General features: G+C 36.7%; 1 protein-coding gene across 4 annotated transcripts in view; it reads right to left on the bottom strand.

Annotated features, from left to right (window-relative positions):
• The window catches only part of CEP350 (centrosomal protein 350), a 157,587-nt gene that overhangs the window by 46,829 nt on the left and 87,354 nt on the right, over positions 1-23,404 (bottom strand). For all 4 annotated transcript variants that reach the window (XM_055419161.2, XM_055419162.2, XM_055419163.2 and 1 more), the window contains 5 exons: positions 18,029-18,225; positions 17,223-17,407; positions 16,668-16,755; positions 6,850-6,996; positions 4,739-4,896 (listed from right to left, as the gene is read on the bottom strand). In XM_055419161.2, the coding sequence (XP_055275136.2) occupies positions 4,739-4,896; positions 6,850-6,996; positions 16,668-16,755; positions 17,223-17,407; positions 18,029-18,225 (775 nt within the window). The remainder of the gene's footprint in view (positions 1-4,738; positions 4,897-6,849; positions 6,997-16,667; positions 16,756-17,222; positions 17,408-18,028; positions 18,226-23,404) is intronic.

Consider the following 23,404-nt stretch of genomic DNA (forward strand, 5'->3'; position numbering starts at 1 on the left):
TATAATGCTTAAGCCTAAGAAATTCAAAAGAAATTCAAAATGTTAGACTCTAAACTTTAGCCATGCGCTACTGAACCTTAGTAATCAGCCACTGAGTACTTTCCCAGCTTCAACAAATACTACTTAGAAGGTCAATTTCTACTAAGACAACTTTAAGTTAAAAAAAAAAAAAGTCACAAAATTGAAAACAGATACGCTAACTTAATTTTCACTGTAGCTGGCTGAAGTCCACAGGGCAGGGTTCTAGTTTGAGCTCTGCCATTATGCTACCTGTGCGACCTAGGGCAAGGCACTCAATCTCTACTGGCATCAATTTCATCCTGTAGAACCAAGAGACTATAATAGATGACTTCCCTAAAATTTCCTAGTTTCAACATTTTATGATTCTTTCTTCATTTAAGTACCTTCTCACACTTTTTGAAAAATATATACCTCAACACATTGCTAGACCATGTGACATGAGAACCCTTTTTTCCCACTGAGCTAATATTGCATTGTATTCCAACAGATTCTAAAACTATGTTACAATTTGAAATAGCAGAATTATGATCTAAATTTTAAATAAAACTTTCAGTTCTAAAGTCATCTGATTCTTAAAAATATTAAACAAAATACAAAACCTAATATCTTAAATTATTTAAATTTTTTTTCTGGATCTAAACAATTCTTTAATTCTATATTGTTACAAGTAAAAATGAAACAGTGCTCTTAATTTTAAAATGAATCAATTCCTTCATTTCTAATGATATTCAAAAAAATAAATGAGCATATGGATAGTACTGACATAAAAGAAAACACAGTTTATCTTCCCTACAGCAAAATAAACTGAATTGTTTAATAATCTGCATATACTGTACTTAAATTAATGAAATAACACAGGTGCATTATCCCTAATCTAGGAAGTAAAGGATAAAAAGAGCATATTATTAGACTATCAGGATTTATTCATTCACTACACTTAATCTAGAACTTTCTCTAAGAAAACTGTATATCTAATTTAGGCACTGATATTTAATACATTGTTTAAAATTTTAATTAAAATGTCTTTTTTAATGAATAGTGCAAATCCAAAGCATTTAATTTTGAACACTCATCAAGAAAATCTCTGTGATATGTACTCTTTTCAGTAAAAATTTCTTGTTCTGAGTTTCCTTAGCATTAGACTTTTATATATTTCACTAAAGGAATCTGATATTTATTCTTTCTTCCACCTGGACAGTAAGATTTCGAGAGCAGGGTTTATGTCTGATTCATCTTCACGTCCCTCAGAACCTACTATATTCACACAATTCTCAGTAAATAATTGCTGAGAGAATAAGTATACAATTAATAAATAAAGAACAAGATGTTGTTAACAAATGAAAGGAAAAGTGCACTATGTCCTATTTTAACACTTAATGAGAAAGATAACATCATTCTTTCAGAATTTCATTTGCTCAGGAAATAATTTTCCTAAAACAGAATTGTCAACTTAACAGGAAGTCAACTGCATGGTTTTTCCCCATGAGTATCTGTTTCACAACTTTATACTGTGAATAATACCCCTCACAGCAGTAAACAAAACTCAGATTTCATTTACCAACAATTATAAAAAAAACTGAGGGCTAGACAATGTGGCTTTTGCAAACATACTGATATTTTCATTGTAACTAACTTCTTCCATAGTTTAAATTTCTTTTGCTTTTCACTATATTGAGAAATGGAAATTATTTCTAAAATGTCAACTTGTAAAATAGGTCAAGAAAAGTGACAGATTAGAAATTTTAACAAAGGCATTATTGTTTCAGGGAAACATTACTGAAGGAAATTTTTAACTGTAGCCAAGAATAGTTTCAACATTTCAGAAAAAATATTTATCACAGAATCAAAGTTCAAAGAGTTAACAATAAGCAGTTTATACATAATGAAAAAGTTCCTCCCAAAGTTAACTTATTGAGAAGTTTGACTATTTTCTGACAGGTATTTTATATTAATAAAATAGTAATCTCTTGGAAGACTGCCTTTTCCAATCTACAAAGCAAATAATAGTGCTTAGTAGCAAAGGCTTAAATGATTTTGTTATTAGTTATTTACTGTAGCAAATGACTACAAAATTAACTCATTTTATTTATTGAGCTGACATCCCAACATTGTTGAAAGAGATCAAACTCTAAAGCTTTGGTAATCTGAATAACATTAAAAAATTAGTTTTCACATTACAGTAGGGGTTTGAACTCCACAGGTCCACTTACATGTGGATTTTTTTTTCAATAAATATTGCAGTACTGCATGACTGTGGTTGGCTGAATCCGAAGATGTACAACTGCAGATACAGAGGAACCACATATATGGAGGAATTACAAATATTAAAAACCAGAGACATTACTTTGCCGACGTATAGTCAAAGCTATGGTCTTTCCAGCAGTCACATATGGATGTCAGAGTTGGACCATAAAGAGAGCTGAGTGCCGAAGAATTGCTGCTTTTAAAATGTGGTGTTGGAGAAGACTCTTGAGAGTCCCTTGGATTGAAAGGAGATCAAACCAGTCAATCTTAAAGGAAAGCAGTCTTGAATATTCATTGGAAGGACTGATGCTGAAGCTGAAACTCCAGTACTTTGGCAACTTGATGTGAACAGCTGACTCGCTGGGAAAGACTGAAGGCATGAGGAAAAGGGGATGACAGAGGAGGATGAGATGGTTGAATGGCATCACTGACATGATGGACGTGAGTCTGAGCAAGCTCCAGGTGGTGGTGACGGACAGGGAGGCCTGGCATGCTACAGTCCACTGGGTTACAAAGAGGTGTGAAACGACTGAGCGATTGAACTGATCATAGAAGTTATAGGTGAATTTTCAACCATGTGGATGGTCAACATTCCTAATACCTCTGTCCCTTACTGTTCAAGGATCAATTGTACATTGTTCTAGAGATTAAAAAAAAAATCACATAACAACCTCCCTTTTTAATGCATTGCTAGTTTTGAAAAATATACCTGTTCATCCTCAAATTTCAGCATCATTTTCCAAACATTAAAATTAATTTCTTTGCTGTCTTTACCCCATCCCTCCCATAAACACAAAAGTATTGTTTCAAACAATCAATCAAGAAGTCACTGAATGCTTCAAGGCCTATTCTCTTTGACAAATTTCTCAAAAAGTTATTGCAGTAATTGACAAAGGAAGGGAGAACAATGATGCAAAAAATTCTACGTGTTTAATATTTTGGGCTCTGAGAAAATGACAAAACTTAGAACAAAGTCAATATATTCAACTTTTAATTTGTTATTTTGGATTTTTAAAACTTTAATAAAATTGGAAATAAACACTACATAAACTAACTAATGTTACAAGCAGAATAAGCAGTTCCTTCCACAGATGTGATTAAAATTATTATAATGTTATTCATAGAGACCAGCAATGAAGATTTTACTGGTATAGACAAGCAAGAAATCAATGAAGAAATTTCCCGTGAAGCTATTTTCCCTCTAACATTTATGATCCAAAGGCATTTAAGAGACAGATAGGAAATGTTTAATCAGTTATGAAAATTTATGAGATAGATTATTCTGAATTAAAGATCTCTGGAGTATGCCCACACAGACTACTGGAAAGTTTGTCAGGAAAGGAGGAAATAATTCCTACTTGAATATGTCTTAATTGGTCAAGTCCATGGAAATCTTAGAAAAGGCATTCTTATAACATTTGCAAATATTTTAAAAATTTATGTTTATTTTTTAAACTTATTTTCATAATCAATTTAGGTATTTTTAAGTTTTGAAATGATAATTTTAAGTTACTGAAATGCAATTTCAATTCAGCAATGAAGTGCCATGGACAACACTGTACTTATAGTAAGTAAGATTTGACTTAGAACTGCTTGATTGTTCAGAACCTAAATCATAGGCTAATATTACATATAAACATAGAACATCATTAAATTTGGTGATGGGTAGTATACTGCCAAAGGATATCAATTTGAGTTTAATCTGTGGTTCAAACTGCTAACATAAAACAGCGATCAACAAAAATTTTAAAGGACCTCTCTTCCATATTTAAAGAAGGTAGAAAACAGTCTATAAGCAGCTACTTTGTAAGTGTATTTATAATTAAATGTACATGCAAAAAAGTAAACTGTCAGGTAAATATCATTGGTATGGTCAAAGCTGGCATATGACTGAGCTATATCCAAGTAGTAGTAGCTTTCTCCAAGAGTCTTTAAAAAATAATACTTAGAAATATTTTAGAAGAATGGTAGATAGCCAAATCATTCAACATCCCAGGAGAATTTCAGACTTTATGGGTTCAGCTGAGCAACTCAGAATCACTCACAAGTTTAAGAGTTCACTCTTTCACTTGAGTAAGCCTAAGAGTTGTCAGAGTCACAGGATAAGATCTCAAGCTATACCACTGAATTGTTTTCCCAAGTTAGTGGACATGTCCTCAGATTTCAGAGAAGATAAAAATTTCACACTTACTCATAACTTTTAATAAAAGCAAGGAGAAAACATTATCATGGGTATATCTGCAAATACTACTTTAGTTTTAAACTAAGAAACTTGGTTGTATGTAAAATAGAGAAAATTTGTTTTATAAATAAGGTCTACAGTTAATTGACTTCCAGGATGACTTAATCTACTAAAATGCAACTGAAGCCATAAAATATTATGTTGTATCAATCTAATCTAATGAAGTATATTAAAAATATTATTTGTTGCTACTACTTTCAGTATAAACAAGATATTTTAAAAATGAATTACTTTTCATCCATGCGGCTTCTCATTTTCTTCAGTTTCTGCATAATGCTGCTTGTTTCACTGCTGGAGATTGAAATAGGGGAAGGACTGCGGGTCTCCAAGTCAGTTGGAGCAGGACTAGCTGCTTTATTATCCTTTGTATCATCATCACTATGAGACTCCTGCAAACAAAAGGGGGTAAAGTGTTATACTGGAATTTAAGATCTCAAACTGATTTAAACACTGTCATCTCAAAATGAATTTATCTTCTAAACAGTATTTGTAAAATAGCTGAAATTAAGGTATTACTTAAAGGACAAAATTATAGCACACAAGTAAAATGTATATATATGTCCTAACACAGTCCCTAGATTTGTTGCTTAGGAGGAACAAAACCTGAATAGCAATGAGCATGCCTAGCACCAGACCTTGATTCCTAAGTAAGTATCCTCTTTGGAGAAACAGCTGAAACCAAGGCTGAGGCAGGAAAAGTAAAAAATGACGGAAACATCTTGTTTCAGAAAATATGAAAGTGCTCAAAGACTGATGAGTACATGTCAAAAGGAGACAGAAACCTGCTTGAAGAGGCTCCTAACAGCCCAACTTAAGAAAAAGTGAGCATCAAAATAATGATAGTAATAGATTTTAATGCTGAGTAAAATAGGAATCCGTGAGTCCATAGTGACATAAATAAAAAGAATAAACTTAACTCTGAAGAAGAACAGGAATTAATGTAGTCTCAAAATACCATCATGCAGAGTACTTATTAATCACAAAGGGAAAGAGGGTAACTATACAGAGAAATATGGTAGATGCCACCTTCACTGTACAGTTACCCTCTTTCCCTTTGTGACTGAGTCAACATCAACCCATTCCAGTATTCTTGTCTGGAAAATGCCATGGCCAAAGAAGCCTGGCAGGCTACAGTACATGGGGTCACAAAGAGTCGGAGCGACTGAACATGCCTGCACACACATCAGTAATGAGATATATCGAAATCAGGTGCCACCTGATTGAATGCAGAGAAGAACACAGCATCACATCTGTGATATTCCTGCCAAAGATGCATAAACTGAATCTAATTATGAAGGTGCATCAGACAAACCCAACTTGAGGACCATTCTACAAAGTATCTGGCATGTAATCTTCCAAAATGTGAAGGTCATGAGAATCAAGGAACTTTTCCAGACTGAAAGAGACTAAAGATATATGAAAACTAAAAACAATATGTGCTTCTGAACTTACCTTTTGAAATAAGGAACACTATTGTGACAACTGGAGAAACTTGAGTAGTGTTTCCAGATTAAATGGTAGTGATGCTGGGAAAGGTTAGGGGCGGGAGGAGAAGGGGACAACAGAGAATGAGATGGCTGGATGGCATCACTGACTCTGTGGACATGAGTTTGAGTGAACTCCGGGAGTTGGTGATGGACAGGGAGGCCTGGCGTGCTGTGATTCATGGGGTCGCAGAGAGTCGGACACGACTGAGCGACTGAACTGAACTGAATGTGTCAATATTAATTTGCTAGCAATATAACTCTCACTCAGAAAATCAGAGCTCTGCATGTGTTTGAAACTTTCTAAAAAATTGAGATTGTTTCAAACTTTAAAGTGTATTTAAAAAATCAAAGTAGTGAATATTTAAGTGTTATTTAACTATATTTCTATACAGTCTGAATCTTCCAACACTACACTGACACTTTACAATATTTCAGAATAAGTACAATTTTGTTTTTTTGTCTGATATCTCCTTAAGCCTTATATCATTACATAAGACATTAGACAGCTGAAAGAGATATCACATAAAGAACAAAAAAATTAATTCCTCCCATTAACTCTGAAGAATGTATTTGGATTGATTAGCAAAAAGCAAAGCTCTTTATCCCAACTAAGTTAATAAATGGAAAATATTTTGAAACTAATATATGACTTATGTGTCCCACTCAAAAGAATAAACCATGGGGAAAATAAAATTAGAATTCTCATTTTCTATAAAGGCATGTACATACAACTTTATCCTGGTGCCTTACTGTCATAATGTTGGGATGAACACACATCCATCATGTAAGAAGGCAGAGTTAGGTGTTAGTAAGCAACATGAGGCAGAAAACAAACAAGAATTTCATGTGGTTTACCAATTTATTCTCCCCTGCAGACTTCAACTTCTCCTGCAGTTTTATGGTGGTCTGTCGGATCCTTTCTATCTCCTCCTGCTGTTTAAGAATCAGTTGTCTTTCCTTCCGAGCTGCCTTATTGGCTTCTTGAAGACGTTTAATTTCTGCCTAAGGGTTAAAGATTTAGGAGAGGGTTTAAAATTTGGAGGAGACAAATTCAAACTAATATTTTAAAAAGAAAATCCAATCACCACATATACAAAACTACATATATAAAGAACTTCAAGATAAAATAACACTGAAAAAATTTTTGGTAGTCAAGGAGGAAAAATCTCTATCACTGTAAAATAATTTAACGTGATTTAATCCTTAATTTAAGTAATTATAACCACAACAGACTGATAACTTCATATCCCCTTTTAAAACTTAACATACCTTTCACATTTTTCCATAGTGCCTTTCAATCCTTACAGGTATTTGTTTAATAACTGTATATCATGTAAAGTAATTAATATAACCATTATTCTATTGTAAATGCCATCCCAAATAATGCTTTAATGCCTATAATTGTTTCATACCATGGGTTAGTTCTTTAGGAGAGATTCCAGAAAGTAGGACAAACAAGTCAAAGAGAATGAATCATTTTATGGTCCTTAGAACAGTTTTTAAAATTGCTTCCAGAAAAGAATTTTCTCCACATAAAATGCCAACAGAAAACACTTAAGACAACATTGCATCAAACATTCTCCACACAGGATATTATTTTCTGTTCCTGCTGCTGCTGCTAGGTCGCCTCAGTCATGTCTGACTCTGTGCGATCTCATAAGACGGCAGCCCACCAGGCTGCCCCATCCCTGGGATTCTCCAGGCAAGAACACTGGTGTGGGCTGCCATTTCCTTCTCCAATGCATGAAAGTGGAAAGTGAAAGAGAAGTTGCTCAGTCATGTCTGACTCTCAGCAACCCTGTGGACTGCAGCCTACCAGGCTCCTCCATCCATGGGATTTTCCAGGCAAGAACACAGGAGTGGGCTGCCACTGCCTTCTCCATTTCTGTTGCTAAGAGTGCGCAAAAGATGACACATTTCATCATTAATAGTCATTAAAATTTAACAATTATCCTTTTTTATAATAAATTTCTTGTAATCTGTTTTCTCATCAATAAAGTAAGCATAATAAAGATATGAATAACATTATAATTTCTTTAAATCATGTTTGAGAAATTTTGAAACTATCTGGAAATGCAGAAAAGTGCATAATAAACATCTAATTTCCAAAATCCAAAATTAACACCTGTTAATATTCTGTCATATTTCCTCTTAGTCTTAAATTTTATAAAAAACTAAAATATTAAAGATAACACCAGTCTGGCAAAGTAATGTATCTGCTTTTTAATATACTATCAAGGTTGGTCATAACTTTCCTTCCAAGGAGTAAGCGTCTTTTAATTTCATGGCTGCAATCAGCATCTGCAGTGATTTTGGAGCCCAAAAAAATAAAGTCTGACACTGTTTCCACTGTTTCCCCATCTATTGCCCATGAAGTGATGGGACCAGACGCCATGATCTTCGTTTTCTGAGTGTTGAGCTTCAAGCCAACCTTTTCACTCTCCTCTTTCACTTTCACCAAAAGGCCTTTGAGTTCCTCTTCACTTTCTGCCATAAGGATGGTGTCATTTGCATATCTGAGGTTATTGATATTTCTCCCGGCAATCTTGATTCCAGCTTGTGCTTCTTCAAGCTCAGCATTCCTCATGATGTACTCAGCATATAAGTTAAACAAGCAGGGTGACAATATACAACCTTGACATACTCCTTTTCCTATTTGGAACCAGTCTGTTGTTCCATGTCCAGTTCTAACTGTTGCTTCCTGACCTGCATCCAGGTTTCTCAAGAGGCAGGTCAGGTGGTCTGGGATTCCCATCTCTTTCAGAATTTTCCACAGTTTATTGTGATCCACACAGTCAAAGGCTTTGGCATAGTAAATGAAGCAGAAATAGATGTTTTTCTGGAACTCCCTTACTTTCTCCATGATCCAGCGGATGTTGGCAATTTGATCTCTGGTGCCTCTGCCTTTTCTAAAACCTGCTTGAACATTTGGAAGTTCACGATTCACATATTGCTGAAGCCTAGCTTGGAGAATTTTGAGCATGACTTTACTAGCGTGTGAGATGAGTGCAATTGTGCGGTAGTTTGAGCATTCTTTGTCATTGCCTTTCTTTGGGATTGGAATGAAGACTGACCTTTTCCAGTCCTGTGGCCATTGCTGAGTTTTCCAAATTTGCTGGCATATTGAGTGCAGCACTTTCACAGCATCATCTTTCAAGATTTGAAATAGCTCAATTGGAATTCCATCACCTCCACTAGCTTTGTTCGTAGTGATGCTCTCTAAGGCCCACTTGACTCCACATTTCAAGATGTCTGGTTCCAGGTGAGTGATCACACCATCGTGATTATCTTCGTCGTGAAGATCTTTTTTGTACAGTTCTTCTGTGTATTCAGGGAAACAGTGGAAACAGTGTCAGACTTTATTTTTCTGGGCTCCAAAATCACTTCGGATGCTGATTGCAGTCATGAAATTAAAAGACACTTGCTCCTTGGAAGGAAAGTTATGACCAGCCTAGATAGCATATTAAAAAGCAGAGACATTACTTTACCAACAAAGGTCCGTCTAGTCAAGGCTATGGTTTTTCCCGTGGTCATGTATGGATGTGAGAGTTGGACTGTGAAGAAAGCTGAGCGCCAAAGAATTGATGCTTTTGAACTGTGGTGCTGGAGAAGACTCTTAAGAGTCCCTTGGACTGCAAGGAGATCCAACCAGTCCATTCTAAAAGAGATCAATCCTGGATGTTCATTGGAAGGACTTATGCTAGAGCTGAAACTCCAATACTTTGGCCACCTCATGCGACGAGCTGACTCACTGGAAAAGAGTCTGATGCTAGGAGGGATTGGGGGTAGGAGGAGACGGGGACGGCAGAGAATGAGATGGCTGGATGGCATCACCGACTCGATGGACATGAGTTAGAGTGAACTCCGGGAGTTGGTGATGGACAGGGAGGCCTGGTGTGCTGTGGTTCATGGGGTTGCAGAGAGTCGGACACGACTAAGCGACTGAACTGAACTGAACTGATAGTTGATTTATAATACTGTATTAGTCTCAGTGTACAGCAAATGGATTCATATTTTCTTCAGATTATTTTCTATTATAGATTATTATAAGATATTGAATATAGTTCCCTATGCCATATAGTAATTCCATGTTGCTTATCTATTTTATGCTTAGTCGTTTGTATCTGTTAATCCCATACTCCTAATTTATCCTATCCCACCCTCCAGCATGGTTTGATTTAAAAAAAAAAAAACACCATGCACTGATTATTTGGAAAATGTTTTTTGTTTTTTTTTTTTTGGTTTTTCCCTTATTTTTTCACTCAGTTATGAAGATCTTCCAAATGTTCATATATTTCATTATACAATACCAAGAAAATCACAATTATTATCACTATGATCTTATAAGAAAAATTCTTTTAGTTTTAGGTGGTAGATAGAAGTTTTTACAATTGGCAACAAATCCTGTCAATTGTCTTCTTTGAAGTACAAGCACACTTTGTTCATTTTTGAGAAAATGACTGTCAAATACCCTATTCTGAATAAACATAGTTTGTCTCTGGATAACTCTTTCAGGTAAGGACAGTATTCCACAAAAAAATGTGGCTAGCTCAGCTTTCTGGAAAAGGAAAGGGCAACCCACTCCAGTGTTCTTGCCTGGAGAATCCCAGGGATGGGGGAGCCTGGTGGGCTTCTGTCTATGGGTCACACAGAGTCGGACACGACTGAAGTGACTTAGCAGCAGCAGCAGCTCAGCTTTCAGCTGAAACAACTGTACAAATGCTTTCCCATGAGCTAATCACCTTCCCCTAATATCCAGGAAAAGTGCACTGTAGGCTTCCCATTCCTGTCATGCAGAATACAAAAAGAAGTACTCAAACGCCAACATAATAAAAATAATTTCACTAGACTTAATCAAGACATTCTTTAGTGAAATTAGCTTTTTTTCGCTGCAAGTGTATGGCAATGGAAGATACAAAGACTACTAGTAGTTTGGTGCCACTGCCTTGATTTGTGCTAAATAAGGCCTCAGCAGTTTTACCCACCATTGATCTTGTACCATTTAGTGCAAATATCAATACACAAAAACGGCAAATTCACATCTCACTGTCCTCATGAAAACAATTTTGATCTCCCTATCCCATGAAAAAGGTCTAAGGGATTCCCAGAGCTCTACAAAGCACCTACTGAAAACTGCTACTAGCTTAGGCCCGAGTTTCTAAATCAATTAATGTATAATTTCACCCAATCCACGACTAGCAGAAAGAAAATAATTTTTTAATGGGTTCTAAGGGGGAAATGTTTGCATCTCTCATAAGTATAAGCCATAAGGTTGTAGCAGCAAACTGTTCACTTTAAAATGATTAACGGTATATTCATTTTTAAATGCTTATTTTATGTGTGTTGTTGTTGTTGTTTAGTCATAAGTCATGTCTGACTCTTTGTGACCCCACGGACTGTAGGCTGCCAGACACCTCTGCCCATGGAATTCTCCAGGCAAGAATACTGGAGTGGATAACTATTCCCTTCTCCAGAGGATCTTCCCGACTCAGGGATCAAACCTGGGTTTCCTGCATTGCAGGCAGATTCTTTACTATCTGGGCTTCCCTGATAGCCCAGTTGGTAAAGAATCCGCCTACTGTGTCCGACTCTCTGTGACCCTATGGATGTTAGCCTTCCAGCTTCTCCGTCCGTGGGATTCTCCAGGCAAAAATACTGGAGTGGACTGCCATTTCCTTCTCCAGGTATTGGACAGCAGAGATACAGAATGTTACCATTATTGAATGGGTTTTATATCTAGTGCACTCTTTTTCCTGCATTGTTATATTTTCTTGCAGAAATATGCTCTATTTCATCTATCACTGAAGAAATAAGTTGTTTCCACTTTCCCCTATACAGTGCAAAAGCTTCAAGGATATAGACCAAGACACAGAAATCCTGAGTCACTGATTATATGTGTCTTCAAATTAACTAGATACAATCAAACTACTCTGAAAGGGGTTACACCAGTTTCAGGATCTCTCACCAGCTACAGGGAACTTCAGGGACAAAAACTGGAGACCTAAGACAGTTAAATCTTAAACCTGTCTTAAAACTTCAGATTTAATGCTTCAAACGCAGTTCAGTTGCTCAGTCGTGTCCGACTCTTTGCGATCCCATGAATCGCAGCATGCCAGGCCTCCCTGTCCATCACCAACTCCCGGAGTTCACTCAAACTCATGTCCATCGAGCCGGTGATGCCATCCAGCCATCTCATTCTCTGTCGTCCCCTTCTCCTCCTGTCCCCAATCCCTCCCAGCATCAGAGTCTTTTCCAATGAGTAAATTCTTCACATGAGGTGGCCAAAGTACTGGAATTTCAGCTTTAGCATCAGTCCTTCCAATGAACACCCAGGACTGATCTCCTACAGAATGGACTGGTTGGATCTCCTTGCAGTCCAAGGGACTCTCAAGAGTCTTCTCCAGCACCACAGTTCAAAAGCATCAATTCTTCGGCGATCAGCTTTCTTCACAGTCCAACTCTCACATCCATACATGACCATGGGAAAAACCATAGCCTTGACTAGATGGACCTTGGTTGGCAAAGTAATGTCTCTGCTTTTTAATATGCTATCTAGGCTGGTCATAACTTTCCTTCCAAGGAGTAAGCGTCTTTTAATTTCATGGCTGCAATCACCATCTGCAGTGATTTTGGAGCCCAAAAAAATAAAGTCTGACACTGTTTCCCCATCTATTTCCCATGAAGTGATGGGACCAGATGCCATGATCTTCGTTTTCTGAATGTTGAGCTTTAAGCCAACTTTTTCACTGTCTTCTTTCACTTTCATTAAGAGGCTTTTTAGTTCCTCTTCACTTTCTGCCATAAGGGTGGTGTCGTCTGCATATATGAGGTTATTGATATTTCTCCCTGCAATCTTGATTCCAGCTTGTGCTTCTTCCAGCCCAGTATTTCTCATGATGTACTCTGCATATAAGTTAAATAAGCAGGGTGACAGTATACAGCCTTGATGTACTCCTTTTCCTATTTGGAACCAGTCTGTTGTTCCATGTCCAGTTCTAACTATTGCTTCCTGACCTGCATATAGGCTTCTCAAGAGGCAGGTCAGATGGTCTGGTATTCCCATCTCTTTCAAAATTTTCCACAGTTTATTGTGGTCCACACAGAAAAAGGCTTTGGCATAGTCAATAAAGCAGAAGTAGATGTTTTTCTGGAACTCTCTTGCTTTATCCATGATCCAGCAGATGTTGGCAATTTGATCTCTGGTTCCTCTGCCTTTTCTAAAACCTGCTTGAACATCTGGAAGTTCACGGTTCACGTATTGCTGAAGCCTGGCTTGGAGAATTTTGAGCATGACTTTACCAGCGTGTGAGATGAGTGCAATTGCGTGGTAGTTTGAACATTCTTTGGCATTGCCTTTCTTTCAGATTTGAATGAAAACTCAGTCTTCCCCTCAAAGTTATCTGCCAATTCTAAAGTAGCATAGACAAAAAGGCTAAGGAAATAAGCCAGAAACCTCTCAACAGCACAGCAGAAATCCTATAGTCTCTTGTGCTGGTAAAAAATAGTTAACCAGGTTTTCAGCTAAAATACCTGCAGGGTCACAACCTAGGCTCGATGAAAAGCAGGAGACTGAGGCTTACCAACACTGTAACCCAATACCAACCCAGCTTAGCCCTTGAGTGGAATAAAATGAACAGCTGACCACTCAAAATGCATAGCAGAGGAAAAAGCAAATACTAAGGGAAAATAACATCATTTGGAGCATTTACAGTTATTTATACACACTGTCCAGCATTGATTAAAAAAAATTACTGGCATGCAAAGAAAAAGGATCATATGATAATAAAAAAAATAATAGTTGACAACAGTAGCAGACACACAAATGTCCAAATGATGAAGTTGGAGATAAGGAAGTTAAAAAGGGGGGCTCCTCTAGTAGCTCAGTTGGTAAAGAATCCTCCTCCAATGCAGGAGATCCCGGTTCGATTCCTGGGTCAGGAAGATCTGCTGGAGAAGGGACAGGCTAACCACTCCAGTATTCTTGGGCTTCCCTGGTGGCTCAGGTGGTAAAGAATCCACCTGCAATGCGGGAGACCTGGGTTAGATCCCTGGGTTTGGAAGATTCCCTGTAGAAGGGAAAGGCTACCCACTCCAGTATTCTGGCCTGGAAAATTCCATGGACTGAATAGTCCATGGGGCCACAAAGAGTCAGACACAACTGAGCAACCTTCACTTTCACTTTTCTTTCAAGTTAAAAAAACTATGTATAATGTGTTCAAAAAATAATAGAAAAATACAGAAAAACATGAAAAGGTAGAAAATTTCAATAAGAATGAAAATCTATAAAAAAGAACAAAACAGATATTAGAGAACTAAAAATTATTCAAATTAAGAATTCGTTGGATAGATTTAACAGTATATATCACAGTGCAAAACCCTAAAGAGATAATTTTCAAAAACTGATGAAATGATACAGATAATAGATTTAAGAAGCTCAGCAAACTCTCATAGTATCAATATTAAAAGAAAAAAAAACTACACCTAGGAGCATCATAGTAAATCTATATAAAATCATTGTAAAATCAAAGACAAATTTTTTTTTTTATTTTTAGCCACACTGTGTGACTTGCAGGATTTTAGTTCCCCAACAAGGGGCTGAACCCAATCCCTGGCCGTGGAAGTGCCGAGTCCTAACCACTGGACTACCAGGGAATTCCCTAGACAAATTCTTAAAAATCTTAAAAGCAATCTCCCGAAGAATTAAAATTGTGTCTCCATGGGAACAAAGGAAAGCAGTAGACAATGGAAAATGAAATTATTAAAAATGTTGAGGGAAAATAATCCTATACCTAGTTAAAAATATCCTTCAAAAATGAAGGTAAGGTAGACAATGGAAAATGAAATTATTAAAAATGTTGAGGGAAAATAATCCTATACCTAGTTAAAAATATCCTTCTGGTCTAGTGGTTAAGACACCATGCTTCTGCTGCAGGGGGCATGGGTTCGATTCCTGGTCAAGGAAGTAACATCTTGCATGTCACAAAGCATGGCCAAAAAATATGGGAAGAAAAGAAAAAAGAAGGTAAAACAAGTATATCTTCAAACTAATGAAAGTAGAATTTTGTATCAGCAAGCATACAATAAAATAACAGATTCACCAAAATTAAAAACTGTGCCTCAAAGTATAGCATCAAGAAAGTGAAAACAAGCCCACGGAATGAGAAATTATTTGTAAATTGAGTTTCTTCCTGCCTTACAAAGAGAAAGCTACCGTAATATTGTAAAAAGTTATTTATTTCAACTAAGGGAGACTTTTAAGTTACTTTAAAACCTTTTATTTAGATTAAAAAAATAACTTCTTTTAAAAAAAAAGTTAAAAAGTTTTTCAACTTCATATGACCAGTGATGCTTCCTCGGGTGAACATTTTTTTTTGGCCATGCTGTGTGGCTTGTAGGATTTTAGTTCCCCAACCAGGGACCGAACCTGGACCACAGCAATAAAGGCACCAAATCCTAACCACTGGACCACCAAGGAATTCCCTCTATGGCTAAGTTAAACAAAAACAAACTATTAAGTAACATTCCAATATATAACTCAAATGATTAAGTTCATATACTATCCAACATAGCAGCTAGTACCTGGCAACAGGTCAATAAAGGGAAACTAGAATTTATTAAATACTTACCAGATAATGTGAAACACATTTTATATATGTTACCTCATTTAAGCCTCACAACCACCATATGAAGTATAATCTCACTTCAATAGATGGGAAGACTAAGTCTCAGAGAGTTACTTAAACTTGACCATGATTACACATTTGCAGCTGGCAAAGCTGGAATTCAAATAATACAACTAACATTTATTGAGCATTTACCTTTGTGCCAAGGTCTGTTCTAAATTTATTATATCTATTACTCATTTATTCCTCTCAACAACAAAGTATGTTATTACTATTATGATCAGTTTATAGAAAATGAAATGGAGGCACAGATAAGTAACTTTTCAATATTATAAAACTAATAATTGGTAGATCTGGGATTTTAATCTAAGCAATCTGAATTTAGGGCTTCCCTGATGGCTTAGTGGTAAAGAATCTGTCTGTCAATATGGGTCAATCCCTGGGTCGGGAAGATCCCCTGGAGAAGGAAACAGCAATCCATTGCAATATTTTAACCTGGGAAATCCAACTGACAGAGGAGTCTGGTGGGCTCCAGTCCAGGGGCTTGCAAAGAGTTGGACACAACTCAGTGACTAAACAACAACAAACAATCTGAATCTAGAGCCTGGATTCTTAACCATGACACTACATTGCCTCTCCAGGATTCAAATCCCAGGTCTTGCTAGGTCCACTAAGCCTAAATATTTATCAGTTTTTAATTCATGTATCTTAAAAGTCTATTTAGGGAAATAATGACTAAAAAGTTAATCCAATTAGACTCACAAATATAATTTTTAAAATACGCATATCAAAACACAATATTTACAATATTTTACACAGCAAATGAAAGCAGAAGGTTTGACTTAATATGGTATTCTGTTAGCAGTGAAGCACAATCCTAATTTAGAAGAAATACAGTGGGCCATAAAGGAGCTCTTGTAATTATAGTAGTAGGCATAAAGAGTGGTTAATACCAACTAAATCTCCTTCAATGAGATAATAAGAAAAAAAGATTAGGCAAAATAATAGATTTCACAGTCTGATTTGTCCCCTTTGTTTTTCCTAACATACCTTTTCTTGCTGCAACCTTAAGAGCAAACCACGCTGTTTCTTCCGGAGTGGGGGCATTTTATCATCTTCACCTTTATCTCGAAGATGTCTGCAATCATTCCCATTGAGACAAAATTAGTTTAAATTCATATTCTAATACCAAGAATTCTCAACCCCTTAAAGTTTTTAAACCATTTAACATTTTCAAATGTAGAAAACAGTTGCTTCATGCAGCAATTCCTATCCAAACCAATATTTTATTGGATATGTGATATAAGCAAATCTTAGACTATGTCCTTTAAAGATAGAATAGCTTTGCGAATCTATAACACAATAAAGTAATTAAGCATAAAATAACAATATAAGAGTCAGTTAAGTGATGAGAGAAATGCAAAGAGAATGTTATATGAGTAGGAGGTCTTGAAAGCAACATGATTCAACAATGACGGTTGTACTTCTAGCCTGAGAAACAGGGTTGATCAAATTAAATGAGGAAACAAAAACATCTTTAAAAACAAAGCATTTCATGAAAGGAGAAAATGAACAGTCAAAATTATGTTCATTGAAAGAACTTACTTTTTCTGATGCTCTAACCAGGCTAGTTCAGCTTTAGTTTTCTCCTTTAAGGCCTTTTCACGGAGACGCAGGAGTGAAGACTGGTGAGCTGCCCTCATTTCCTCTTCTTTCATATACTGTCGAACCATCTCCATAGTAAATTTAGAAAAGCTGTCTTGTCCTCCTGAGAATGGCATGCTCAGCTCCTGAGTCAGAGAGTTTAAGTCATCTTGATCACTCTCTATACCTTTTGGAACTTAATTAACCTCATTAAAAGAGGTATGCACTTATAAAAATGAATTATGTATATAGAAAGGCTGCCAACCATGTTAAACAACATTCTTCAAAAAAAAAAAGGCACATAAGAGAGAAAGTAACACTCAACTGCTAATTTATTCACTCAATAAAATTTTAACAAACAACTAGAGTAAGTCAGGCACTGTCCCAGGGATGTAAAGATGGTAAGAATTTGTCCGTTATCCAAAAGGCTTAAAATTTAATAAGAAGAATTATATAAATGCAACTTTTTAAAATGGAATAAAGTGTTTTAAGACTGAAGTGAATGAAAAAGCTAAAGACATAACTTTGGCTCACATCCTCAAAGGTCTTATGTATTATTTTGAGGAATATGTTTGTAAGCTACTTTATGAGGAAAGCAAAGCTAAATTCTATACCTTCCTCCCAAAAAAAAACCCCAAAATTGGTACCTTAGGAAAAATATTTTGGTAGCTGACAACTGAGTTCAAATACAAACGATACTTCATAACTTTGAGAGAGCATATGCATAACTATATATGAAGTATCTTCACAGGTAAACTGAAACACACCTTGGCAGAGGACAGTGTAGTCTTTTCTGGGGAAGTTTCTTCATCAGAGTCATCATGATGGCCTCTTTTCTTTTCCATGTTAAATCTGCGATGACTCTCAGAAGGTAGTAAAGATCGAAATGATTTTTCTTCTATTTCATCTTCTGTCATGGATTCATCAAATTTCAGGGAATATTCTGTTGCAACAGAAGTTGAATCTAAAAGAATATGGAGCAAGTATACGTTATAAAGTAAAGTTTCAGTAGATATTCAATTAGTAGCCCCCACTGCATCTTTACAGGACCATCTAACAAATTAAAGAACTGAACACTAGTTATTAATAGGCATGAATAATAAGGCATGGAAAATTCACTCACTTTACAAACAAGAAACAGAAAAAAACCTAAAATATCTAAGAATACTAGTACAAGAAATATGGCAAAAGTGTAATGTACTTCATATATAAAGAGCTCTTATAAATCAATCAGAAAACCAGTCGATGGGGTCGCAGAGTTGGACACAACTGAGAAACTGAACAACAAATACCCCTACAGAAAAATAAGAAATTGCCATGATGTGATGCTTCACAAAGGAAATATTAATGGCCAAAATTAAGTTTTTTAAAAAAGATTAACATGACTAGAAGTCAAAGAAATGCAAATGAAAAAATGTTTAGAAATTCATTAATCCCAAGCTTAATTAAAAACATAACAGCTCTTTTAGGTTGGTTCCTGTGTGCCTTTGACATTCCCCCTGCCCTTCTTTTTTTCACTTCATATTTCCCCTGTATAGTCCTAGAATCAGTCATTTCTCCAAAGAGCTCTGGTTTCTTTCATTGGAGAATATTTAGAAACCATAATGTTGGCATGGTTGTCCTTATAACTACTAGGACATTGTTGCTTCTCCACTCTCTCTCAGTGGACAGAGCTTCTCTCTTCACTCTCAGTGCAGACAGTCAAGTAACAATAAATACAGGTATATTAACCCGTCTACACACACACACACATTCCTGTATCCATCCACCCATCCAAACGTGAACTATACTGATGTTTCTGACTCTAACCCTGTATCTCAGGATTCATTCTAGTATTCCTTTCTTGTAAGTCTATAATTTCTATCTCCAACACTGAGAAATCTATTTCCCACAATTTAACATCCATTTATTTATCTATTCAACCCCAGCAGATATGTAAACAACTGTAAACTGTCCATCTGTGAAAAACAAATTTGCCAACTAGAATACAGTTTTTATACTATTCCTTTTGTATTTAAGCTTACAATTCCTACTGGAAAATACCATTTTCCAAACTTATCTGGGCCAGCTCCTTTTCCCTCCATGCCCACCCCTTCAGTGTGGTTATGCTATTTATTTGTACTGCAGTTAGGTTGATTTGTCACAGACTGCATTCCATCCTGGGACCTCCTCATTCCAACATCCTGGGTGGTGTGTGTGTGTGTCTTTAGTTTGCATATATTAAAGCTTACTCTTTGCAATGTACAGTTTTAGGGTTTTGACAAATGCACATCAGACAGTACATGCTGAACACACAATACCTTATTATGTAACAGCTGTTTCACACTAAAAGTTCTTCTGTGCATCTCTTTGTATTCTATCACTTTATCTTCCACCTGATACCTGGGAAATATTCATCTGTTTTCCACCCCTATGACATTTTCCAGAATGTCATATAAATGGAATCATACAATATATATGATTTGGGGGCTTTGGGGGCTTGCTAACTGCACTCAGTAAAATTCACTTAAAATTGATTTGTGTTGGTCCATGAATCAAATTGTTCCTTGCTGAACAGTATTCTACTGCATAGATTGAACAGTTTGTTTATCCATTCCCCTCATGAGACATCTTGATTACTTCCAGTTTTTTAGCAATTGTGAATAACGATGCCATGAACATTAACATATAGATTTTTGTGTGGACTTAGGCTTTCAGATCACTAGGTAAATACCTAGGCATATGACTGCTGGGTCATTATAAAATACTGTGAATATGTCATCCAGAGGTACCATGACATTTTACATTCTCACCAGTGATGAATTAAAGTTCCTGGTGCCCAGGATCCTTGCTACCAATTTGTTGTTATTTTGGATTTCAGTCATTCCAACAGGCAGGTTACAGTATCTCACTGAGATTTTAATTTTCATTTCCATATAAATATATGATATTGGAGACAATATGATATTGAAGACCTTTCCCATGTCTACATGCCATTTGTATGTTTTCTTCAATGAAGTATTTGTTTAGATCTCTGCATATTTTTTAACTGAGTTGCTGATGTTTCTGTTGAGTTTTAAGAGTCTTTTATATATTCTGGAGATAAGTCTATTATCCAATATGGGTTTTTGCACAAATATTTTTTAACAGTCTGTGATTTTTTTCATTATCTTAATAATCTCACATAGTAGAGTTTAAAAAATTTTAATAAAGTACATCTTGTCAATTTCTTCCTTCATGGATTGTACTTTTGGTGTTATATTTAAGAAATCATTGCCAAACCAAAGTGACCTTGATATTTTCTTGTTTTCTTCCTCATATTAGTTTTTCCAAGTTTTAATTTCTTTGGATCTTGGTTGCCCCATCAATTCTAGCCACCTTGATCTTCTATAGGCATGTTCACTGTTGGATAGCTCTAATGTCTCTTCCCACAGAATCCCAGAAGTCTGAAAGCTTTCCTTTTTCATCCTGTCTCTTGTCCTTTAATCCAAACTGGTTGTGTCTCTGCTCACATAATCCCATCTGTATTCCTGGCTTCAGCTGAACATGCTGAGGTGGCTGATTAAATCCACAGGTAATTTCTTTATGAAGTAACTGTCCACTCGTGCCTTAGTGTTCTCTCCAGAACTCACTTTCTCCTTTTTTTACAATATGCACAAATATGCAGAATTTTCCAGATCTTCAAATTCTGGTTCCTTTTTGCTTAATAATTCCTTCAATTTATTTCTTCTTTCACATTTTACTATAAGCAGTAAGAAGAAACTAGGCCAGGCCTTCAATGTTTTGCTTAGAATTCTCCTCAGCTAAATATCCAGGGTCATCACTTTCAATTTCCACTTTCTACAAAACGTGGTCCACTGGAGAAGGGAATGGCAAACCACTTCAGTATTTTTGCCTTGAGAACCCCATGAACAGTATGAAAAGGCAAATAGTATGACACTGAAAGATGAACTGCTCAGGTTGGTAGGTGTCCAATATGCTACTGGAGAAAAGTGGAGAAATAACTCCAGAAAGAATGAAGAGATGGAGCCAAAGCAACACCACCACCTAGTTGTGGATGTGACTGGTGATGGAAGTAAAGTCCAATGCTGTAAAGAGCAATACTGCATAGGAACCTGGAATGTTAGGTCCATGAATCAGGACAAATTAGAAGTGGTCAAACAGGAGATGGCAAGAGTGAACACTGACATTTTAGGAATCACTGAACTAAAATGAACTGGAATGGGTGAATTTAACTCAGATGGCCATTGTATCTACTACTGTGCACAAGAATCCCTTAGAAGAAATGGAGTAGCCATCATAGTCAACAAGAGTCCAAAATGCAGTACTTGGATGCAATCTCAAAAAGGACAGAATTATCTCTGCTCATTTCCAAGGCAAACCATCCAATACAACAGTAATCCAAGTCTATGCCCTAACCAGTAATGCTGAAGAAGCTGAAGCTGAATGATTCTATGAAGACCTACAAGACCTTCTAGAACTAACACCCAAAAAAGATGTTGTCTTCATCATAGGGGACTGGAATGCAAAAGTAGGAAGTCAAGAGCTACCTGGAGTAACAGGCAAATTTGGCCTTGGAGGACAAAACGAAGCAGGTCAAAGGCTAACAGAGTTTTGCCAAGAGAACGCACTGGTCACAGCAAACACCCTCTTCCAACAGCACAAGACAAAACTCGACACATGAGCATCACCAGATAGTCAATACCGAAAACAGACTGATTATATTCTTTGCAGCCAAACATGGAGAAAGTCTATACAGTCAGCAAAAACAAGACTGGGAGCTGACTGTGGCTCAGATCATGAACTCCTTATTGCCAAATTCAAATTTAAATTGAAGAAAGTAGGTAAAACCAACCGGAGAAGGCAATGGCAAGCCACTCCAGTACTCTTGCCTAGAAAATCCCATGGATGGAGGAGCCTGGTAGGCTGCAGTCTGTGGGGTCGCTAAGGGTCGGACACGACTGAGCGACTTCACTTTCACACATTGGAGAAGGAAATGGCAACCCCCTCCAGTGTTCTTGCCTGGAGAATCCCAGGGAAGGGGGAGCCCGGTGGGCTTCCGTCTATGGGGTCACACACAGTCGGACACGACTGAAGTGACTTAGCAGCAGCAGCAGGTAAAACCAATAGACCATTCAGGTATGACCTAAATCAAATCCCTTATGATTATACAGTGGAAGTGACAAATAGATTCAAGGGATTAGATCTGATAGAGTGCCTGAAGAACTATGGACAGAGGTTCATGATACTGTATAGGAGACAGGGATCAAGACCATCCAAAGAAGAAGAAATGCAAAAAGGCAAAATGGTTGTCTGAGGAGGCCTTACAAATAGCTGTGAAAAGAGATGTGAAAGGCAAAGGAGAAAAGGAAAGATATACCATTTGAATGCAGAGTTCCAAACAATAGCAAGGAGAGAAGAAAGCCTTCCTCGGCCATCAATGCAAAGAAATTGAGGAAAACAACAAAAAGGAAAAGACTAGAGATCTCTTCAAGAAAATTAGAGATACTAAGGGAACATATCATGCAAAGATGGGCACAATAGAAGACAGAAATGGTATGGACCTAACAGAAGCAGAAGAGGTGGCAAGAATATACAAAAGAACTATACAAAAAAGATCTTCATGACTCAGATAACCATGATGGTGTGATCACTCACCTACAGTCAGACAACCTGAAATGTGAAGTCAAGTGGGCCTTAGGAATCTTCACTAAGAGCAAAGCTAGTGGAGGTGATGGAATTCCAGTTGAGCTATTTCAAATCCTAAAAGATGATGCTGTGAAAGTGCTGCACTCAATATACCAGCAAATCTGGAAAACTCAGCAGTGGCCACAGGACTGGAAAAGGTCCATTTTCATTCCAATCCCAAAGAAAGCTGATGCCAAACAATGTTCAAACTACCGCACAATTGCACTCATCTCACACACTAACAAAGTAATGATCAAAATTCTCCAAGCCAGCCTTCAACAGTACGTGAACTGTGAACTTCCAGATGTTCAAGCTGGATTTAGAAAAGGCAGAGGAACCAGAGATCAAATTGCCAACATCCACTGGATCATCAAAAACCAACAGAGTTCCAGAAAAACATCTGCTTTATTGACTATGCCAAAGCCTTTGATTGTGTGGATCACTACAAACTGTGGAAAATCCTTAAAGAGATGGGA

This window comes from Moschus berezovskii, chromosome 17 (assembly GCF_049115385.1).
Source record: "Moschus berezovskii isolate FMDL1 chromosome 17, NW_MosBer_1.0, whole genome shotgun sequence".
NCBI lineage: Eukaryota > Metazoa > Chordata > Mammalia > Artiodactyla > Moschidae > Moschus > Moschus berezovskii.